The 8,453-nt window shown below is 38.6% G+C and overlaps 1 protein-coding gene across 2 annotated transcripts in view; it reads left to right on the top strand.

Annotated features, from left to right (window-relative positions):
* Positions 1–1,490: 1,490 nt before the first annotated feature.
* Positions 1,491–8,453, top strand: part of LOC146615035 (tetraspanin-9) — a 100,135-nt gene continuing 93,172 nt past the window's right edge. For both annotated transcript variants that reach the window (XR_014907000.1, XM_085376157.1), the window contains exons 1-7: positions 1,491–1,683; positions 6,120–6,161; positions 6,609–6,688; positions 6,786–6,977; positions 7,052–7,126; positions 7,225–7,326; positions 7,419–7,550. Coding sequence is in view for 1 of the 2 variants with exons in the window: in XM_085376157.1 (XP_085232283.1) it covers positions 6,626–6,688; positions 6,786–6,977; positions 7,052–7,126; positions 7,225–7,326; positions 7,419–7,550 (564 nt within the window). In the remaining variant the exon portion in view is untranslated. The remainder of the gene's footprint in view (positions 1,684–6,119; positions 6,162–6,608; positions 6,689–6,785; positions 6,978–7,051; positions 7,127–7,224; positions 7,327–7,418; positions 7,551–8,453) is intronic.

Genomic DNA, 8,453 nt, shown 5'->3' with positions numbered 1-8,453 from the left:
ACGTGTCTCTTATAACCTCCTTCATTGTGGGGGCACCTCTACACACCCCAGTTTGAGGACAGCATGGACAATGGCTTTAACTCTTCCACCCTGGAATACACAGGAAGCTCCTGCTTTATCACCATGGATGCTCAACAGCAGTTACAGAGAGAGGAAAACAAGCTTTTAATGTTTGGGGGTTTTTGTATATTTTGTAATTTAATTTGGTATTTTCTGTTAAGAGTCACGTATTTATATTGATGTTATGATGTCAAACCTTTATTAAAGTTCTCTTTGGCTTTGGGGATTTCTGTGTGGATGTTTGGGGTTCACATACAAGCATTAATTATATGACATCATCATCCACCCACTCTGCCTCCTTAACAGACACCTGTTATTTTTAAAGTAGGCTGAGGTCAAACACCTTTAACACGTAATTTGCATGTATACCTTTGTAATTGGGAGTGAAGGTTAAAAGCTTGTTTTTATTGTATTCCTGACTTAAGGCCATACTTTTATTGTGAGCTTGGTACATGGGTATTATAAATGATAAAGATGGATGTAGCCAGCTTGGTGTTCTTTGGTTCACTGTTATTTATATCACCACAGCAGTCACCTCAAAGTGCTTTATATTGTACGGTAGAGAGCTTAAAATAATGCAGTTAAAACTCCAGCAATCAGGCAACCCCCTATGAGCAAGGAAGTGTTACTGATGTCACAGAGTGAGGACAGCTGATCGCAGGAAGTGTCTCTGCAGCCAGAGGAGTCACCTCCATTTGGCTGTTAGAAAAAATACACTTTTTAAAAATCTGTGCGAATTTCTTCATTATTATTATCCGTCATGTTTTGATGGTGTGTTTGTTGATAGGAGTGTACAGGGCTAAACTGATTAGACAGTGCCTCACAGTGAAAATGATTAAAGACCAAAAGCATACTACAAAAGCAACCCAAGACTTTCTCAGGGCAAAGAAATTAGATATTTTTAAATGTTTTTGAAAATGTGGGACTGTGCAATATTTCTGTTAAACCCTTTGAATTAAAGATGAATGTTTGCACTTCAGTCTCACTGTGATGCGTTTGATGACCATTTAAATTCCATTGTGGTGGTGTACAGAGGCGAAATAACAACGAGTGAGTCATGTCCAAAACCCTATGTAGCTATATACATACTTATATAAAAAAAATTTAAAACTGTATGTATAACTTAACTCAGTATAAACGTCTTGCATTATTAAATAGTGTTAATCAGTATGGAAATATTTTTTTGAAATAAATTGATATCTGGTCGTTCATACTCTTGTTTGCTGTTAGATGTTGCAGTACCGCTGTTGACCGCTAGGTGAAACAAAACTGTCATCATTGCTCTTTTGGGCTTCAACTGTGTCGATAAAATCGGAGGACTGAGCCACGATAGGAAACTATGTGAACTATTCTAATACTCATATTTATCCAGCCGGGGTCTTTGACCGGCTCACTGTCTTCCCTTCCCCCGAAAGTCACGCCTCCAGTCCTCCAGTTCTGTGCTCCGCCTTTCTCCCTAGAAAACGTCCTCCTCCTCCTCCAGCCATAGAGGAAACTTCCGAGCGGACTTCGTAGCTTCCAACTGCGGGATTTGTACGTTAAAAGCCGCTGATGCTGTGAGGCAGAGCACCATGCGGACCTCCAGAAGTTAGCGGGGAGATGAGCGCAATTTCATTGACTGCGGTAAGAAAGTGATCCCCCATTTTTGTCCTCATCCTCCTCCTCTTCTTTTACCCGACATGGACATGGAAAGAATCACGGCCTGAGCCGCGGCGAAGTGGGCTAGCTTCGTGTAGGCAGACATTAGCATTTTTTCTTATCGCTAAAGTATAAAGTTGGTGAATTTAAAAATAACACCGGTACAGTTACGCTTACCCACCCCCCTCTCTTTTTTTAAAAAGCGCAAACTGTTGACCGCAAACTGAAGTTTGGGTGATGACGTCACCACGGGACGAGGATCCCACTATATGTCTAAAAAAACAAAAACAAAATGGCTTTTCTCAGTCAAACCACGTCGAGGCAGAGATTTATTGCACGCACTAGTTTTTAAATTTGGAAACTGCTGTATCGTTGGGCGATGTTTTGGGATAGTTTGTGATGATGTGAGCCAGAGGGCATGAAAAAATTCTGATTTAATATAATTGTGAAGCTTAAAAATGTATTTAATTACGTACTTTTGTAGTGCCCACGTCTGAAAGCCCCATTCAAAATGTGATTGTGTGGACTGTATATAAAAGATGGAAGATGTCATTATTTTCAAAGGCCAGAAGGGGGCGACTTCTCTGGTTGCAAAAAGACTTCCAGTTGTATGATGGGTTATGGGAAAGTGAACCTTGTCTCCCCTGATGGAGTGTAGGCAAATGCTTTTTTAATGACATTAATTAAAAATGCCATCAATTAATTATTAATTAATGGCATTTGTTAAACTAAGCAAAGTTAAAAATGTGCTCATGCTACCTTTAGTGAGGTCACAGTACAAGAGGTGAGTGTTTGACACCAATACTGATGATAAAAAGACCTCTATCCAGATCTGGATCAACTCCAAAAGTTAATCACTTGTAAGCTGATTCAAGTCTTACCTGTGTTCAAAAATAAATCAATAAAAAATAACTTTTTGATTTAATCTTGCTAACAAACAGAAAACTGTGTTACAGTGTTAACCACTGCTGAATGAATTTGAACTGTGTGAGACAGTACCATTAGTTTGTTGCAGGCTCACTATAGTGAACATATTATTTATCTGAGAGTATGACTCTCAGCATAGATGTAGTTATCCTGTTACAAATTAATAATAATGATAATAATGTAAGAAATATTAAGGAATTGCTCAGAGTAAATGTTTTTTAAATGTTATATTTTAATAATGGCATTCAGCCACATCGTAATATCTTGTTAACATAATTGGGAAAAAATAATGGGCTCTGGCATTCTACTTTCCATGTTCAGCAAGTCACTGATATTGTGTCTTTGTTCTTCTACCCATCTTTCCTTTTTATCTTAAAAGTCTCTAAATTTTTGTGGATATTAAAACACAATGCAGAAAAATCGTTGAAATGATTAACATCTAAATGCTGAATGTTGTTTGAAATATTTAATTGTTGTGTCTTATTTTGTATTGTAAAGCACTTTGTGATATTTGTTCTTGAAAAGAAAAGAACATACCTGGGACTCTCCACCATTTGGTCTTAGAACTTCTCGGATGAGAAGTGAAACATCTTCAGGAAACTTAAAGTCCTGTCGCTTTCTTTCCACGCTCCTTAGACTACCATGACTGCTTACTTTACTTACTTATTAGTCATTTTAAAATAACAGAAAGTTATTGTCTCTGGTTGATAGGTTTTTGTTATTGTTTTGCTACTGTGTTACTACAGTGTGTATGACGTTAAATGTTGTAGTAGAGAAACACACACGCACAAAAGTGATTAATTAAATTTAAAATTGTACTACTATTTCAGTTTGTTTAGATTCTTTGTCATATTTTATTCCCATAATTGTCACATGCTTTGACCACATTTAAAAAACAACTGTTAAAAAAATCAAATTTTTGTCAAAAATGTTTATATATAAAATAATAATAATAATAATAAATACTTGACAGAAAATCTGAGTTTGTGTTGTTGTTCAGTAGGGCTGCCATGATTAGTTGACTGGTCACGTTTACGTCGACTATCAAAATCGTCGACGACTAATAGTCGACACGTCGTTTGAAGCTTTGTAAGATCCCAAAAGACGCAGGAATAAGTAGTAGGATTTAAGAGTGTAATAACGGATTGAAACAGAAGATGGCAGCACTGCATGTAGAAGGATGCCAGCTGCCATTAAATCCCGAAGAAGAAGAAGCAGCGTTCAGTATCGTAGCTGTGTCCAAATTCAGGAACCGCATCCTCCTGCCCGCATTTGTAGGCCGATTACGTTACAGCAACACGACGAAGACTGTCCAAATTCGAAGACTCCGACAAATGCGCCCTTCATTTCCCCAGATTTGAAGGATGGGTCGGGTGTATACTTCGTGGCCCAGCCTATCCCAGAATTCATAGCGCGGCCCTGCTCAGTTTCCAACAATGGTGGCAGCTAGTTAATTTTAATGTTACTCTTATTATTCTTTCTGGGTCACAAAATAAACGTTTAACATATTTTCAGGCAAGAATGTAGCTGTGTAAACCTCAAATATCTGCTCAGTTTATCAAGACACCACATACTTTCAAAAGTGCTCTGACGTTTTCTGAGACGTCTGTTACCCACTAGCTCGATAGCTAGCCGGGGGCAAGGCTCACTAGAGCCCGTGAGAACACCGGACTCCCGGAAAATTGTTTTCAAACCCACCGCCGTCTCTCGCTACTCACTTAGTCACTTAGATAACTTAAAAATGTTATTGTTTGGCTTTTTTCAGTACTTTATTTGTTCCTGAGTAAATCGGTTTGGCTGAGATTAAAGTTATAGTTTTTACACAGCTGAATAAACGTCAAGCAGACAACTGATTATCAGAAGTGTGAGATGGTCGAGAATATACTCCGGTGTCCTGTTATATTTTAGATAGCAAGGAGCAGACGGCAATCTGCAAATTTCATTAAAATTTAATAAACTATCATCTTGTCTTCATTTTTAGTTAGCACATACCTTAAACACTTAAAGCTGTAAGCTAATGATAGTTATATAAGAGCAGATGCGTGCTGGTGCAATAAGCTGTACGTTTTACGTCCAGTGGACGCATGATCTGATTAGTCGACTAATCGCAAAAATAATCGGTGACTAGTCGACTATCAAAATAATTGTTTGTGGCAGCCCTATTGTTCAGACAAAATACACATTTTTAAAGGTTTACCTGGATATTGGGATATTTGTAAAGTTAACATGTTTATAAATGAATTAATGAAATAATCAATAGCCATGTGTAGTTAGTTATTAATTCAAAATTCAGTTTAGGCTTTTAACAATTCTATATATATTTAAAAGTATATTCAAGGTAAAATTATTATTTTGCTATAATTATTTTTTTTTTTAATGTGGATATTTTGTTCTGTGCTGTAAATACAAATACAAAAACAATCCATCTCTTTTCTCTTTTCCTCACATTTGGCTCAGTAAACTTTTCTAAAAATGCACAATTCTAACAAATTACATTTACAATTGAAGGAGATGCATTGTTAAAAAGACAAGTTTGTCTTCATAAAAGGTTCAATAATGTAAAATGCTTCCAAAAAACTAGGGTCTGTACTTGGAGGCTAAATTCTGTTTACCAACATTACTGATGATATCAATACGGCTAAAATTAGAGTGTGCAGTCTGTGTCTGCTGGTCCTTAAATGAATTCATTTCCTGTGAGTAATGTCTTTCCAGTTTTCTATTTTTAACTTTTGGTGGTGGGGAGACCGAGAAAGACACCACCTAAAACATAATGTGGAAAGTACTTGGACTTGGAGAAGTTGTATTATTAGTCAGTTATCTGTTAACCACACTTACGTCTTACTGAACTTTTTACAGTTTACAGGGTAAATGCACGTGCTTAAAAACATTTACAATATCTCAAATACAATTTTACAAGTAAGAGTAAAATCTATTACACTTTTTATGAATGGACCTCATGAAAAGTTCCATTAAATTTAAATTTACACTGCCTCTAAATTTAATATGGATCATTAATTTTGAATTGCTCAGTTTGTCATTTCTAGTTTGACTAAAACAGTTTCAGGCTGTTTTGAATATTTCTAAAACGGTAAGAACAGGAATATAAGCTTATGTATAAATAAAGTTTTAGAAGCGAGCCATAGTTGGGATTTTTGAGTGTTCAGTCGTTTTTGTTATTTATGTGACCTTCTCGTCTTGAAGTTTTTATTTAAATAACAAAAGCAGAGGACAAATTCACCACTCCCACACTTTGGACAGGTGAAGGATGTGTGGAGCTGTCAGGTTAGATGCTACCAAACAAAACACGTTTAAAAATGTTCCTAAAGTCAACCACATACTTGTTTATTTGTTTTTGTTTTTTTTACCATACCCTTCATTTTAAAGTGACAACAGTTTGTTTGTGTGGTAAGTTCAGTATCAGTTAAAGTGGTATTAAAAACTTGTTTACACCTGTAGGCGCCGTGTTAATGCTCGTGTACGTTTGTGTGTCACAGGTAAACCACTAGAGCTTCTGCGTTCTCCTGCTTGTTCAAGTGGTGAGTTCATCTCCTCTTTGCTGTGTTGTGGTTGTACTTTGAGTCCCTGCAGAGGAAACTGTTTACAGTCAGTGTTGCATAATGTGCATCAAAGCAGACTGTGACTTGTGACTTGTGGCTTTTCTGTGCAAACAAGCAACACACAACAAGCGAATCATGTTTTGTTCCCTTAAAAATTCAAAACATTGCCACTGACTATGATGTAGGTGCAGCTCTACGTAATAAAAGTTCATTTTAGACCTAAATTAAGTAAATACTGGTGGTTGTATCTTTGCACAGACCAAAATAATTTAAGAAACTTTATCAGCGCAGTGGGAACAGTGGTGCCCTAAAGGGGAATTTGGGTAGTATTCTTGAGATCAGTTTATTTCAAAGCTTTAGTAACTTTTTTTTAGACTGTTAATATAAATCTGCCATTAAAAAATCTTTATTTATTTATTTATTCAGTGCCCGTTGGTTCAGTCATGGCTCGCGGCTGCATCTGCTGTGTGAAGTACATGCTCTTCCTCTTTAACCTGCTCTTCTGGGTAATTTTTCCACACACACCGACTCGGCAGTAAGAGATTAAAGCAATTTATCGTCACCGAATCAGCAGGAAGTGTCTGAGTTTCCTGTGTGTTTCAGCTGGGAGGCTGTGGATTGCTGGGTGTCGGCGTATGGCTCTCGGTTTCTCAGGGCAGCTTCGCCACTCTCTCTCCCTCCTTCCCCTCGCTCTCCGCTGCCAACCTCATCATCACCCTCGGCACCGTAGTCATGGTGACGGGTTTCCTGGGCTGCCTGGGTGCCATCAAGGAGAACAAGTGCCTCCTGCTGAGTGTGAGTGTATTACCGTATTTAGTATAAATGAACTTTTGTTCATCTTATGTTGACACTTTTCTTCTTTTATTCAGTTCTTCATCGTTCTCCTGATCATCCTATTGGCTGAACTTATCCTCCTCATCCTGTTCTTTGTCTACACCGACAAGGTAAGACTGCAAAACGCTAGCAATCATGCTCACTCCCAGGCTGCAGATGAGTGTGCCTTCATATCCCATGATCCACCTCTCTGGTTCTGTGTGAACAGGTGAGTGAAAATGCCCGTCAGGACCTGAAAGAAGGGCTGGTGCTGTACAACACGGACAACAACGCCGGCCTGAGGGATGCTTGGAACACGATACAGGGAGAGGTGAGCAGATGCATTAAAGGCAACTCTTTAATCCAGCTGCTTGTTGAGTGAATGATGCACTGTCATTTCCTCCCTTCCTGCTTGTTTACTAGTGGAAGTGCTGCGGCGTGACGAACCACCGCGACTGGCACACGGCGTTCCATGATGACGTGGTTCCTGACCGCTGCTGCCAGCAGGTTTACCCGGACTGTGGACGCAACACCTCCAATGTGTTCTGGACACGGGTCGGTGAAGTTATCAATCTGCTGATTGTTTTATTCCTTCTGTTGTCAACAAGGCCCAATAAATTTAACCACTTAAGCCCCACGCCCCCGATACCGGGGGCAAAAAGGAGGAGATCACATTTAATCGGTTATAACACAGGGTCAGAAACATAAATCCCGACATGTGTGGTATCCACAGAAACCTCTGAATCTCAGTTAAAATCTCATATAAACCATTTCTACAACCACCAAACACAACGAAAACAAACCATGATTAAACAAGCAGTTACGTAAATGCACACAAGTCCGTTAAACAAACAAAACCGCACCAGAAATTCTTTAGACTTCATGTAACCGGTGTTAAGGTTCAAAATTGAGGAGGGAGAGTACAAACCACCCATGGTCCAGAAGCTCTTGGTCAAACAATGATTTTAATGACTACACACGTGTGGGAAGAATAATCTGTACACAGACAGGAATTAATCTTCAACTTAATCAGAGCATACACAGATTTTTATAGCATCAGGGTTTGAATTACTGACGCCCCTTCATACGTCACAGACAGGATATATACGTACGTCAAATCAAAACCACAATGACCTTTTAACACAATTTAAAAAGAACATCGTCTTCCATCTTCATAACAGGTGCATCCTGTCACTGCCGGATGCTCGCTTGTCATCTTGACACCTCAGCAGCAGTTCGGCGACAAACTGCTCTTTTTGCAACCCCAAGCAAAACATGATTAAACTTTCACCTATAAATGATTCTCTAACTGAGTGTGTGTGTGTGTGTGTGTCTGTGTGCTAACCACAATTGCACCCTGTTTCACCTCGCGACTAGCTCCTAACCTCTAACCAGACAGAGAGACAGAAGCCACTCTGATATGTAACAACTGAAACTATGTATGTGTCCTCTACTAAA

This window comes from Diplotaxodon limnothrissa, linkage group LG17 (genome assembly GCF_057381915.1).
Source record: "Diplotaxodon limnothrissa isolate DT_005_m linkage group LG17, D_limnothrissa_male_GT1.1, whole genome shotgun sequence".
NCBI lineage: Eukaryota > Metazoa > Chordata > Actinopteri > Cichliformes > Cichlidae > Diplotaxodon > Diplotaxodon limnothrissa.
The sequence above is the reverse complement of the archived record's forward strand: the minus strand, read 5'-3'. Positions and strand labels throughout refer to the sequence as shown.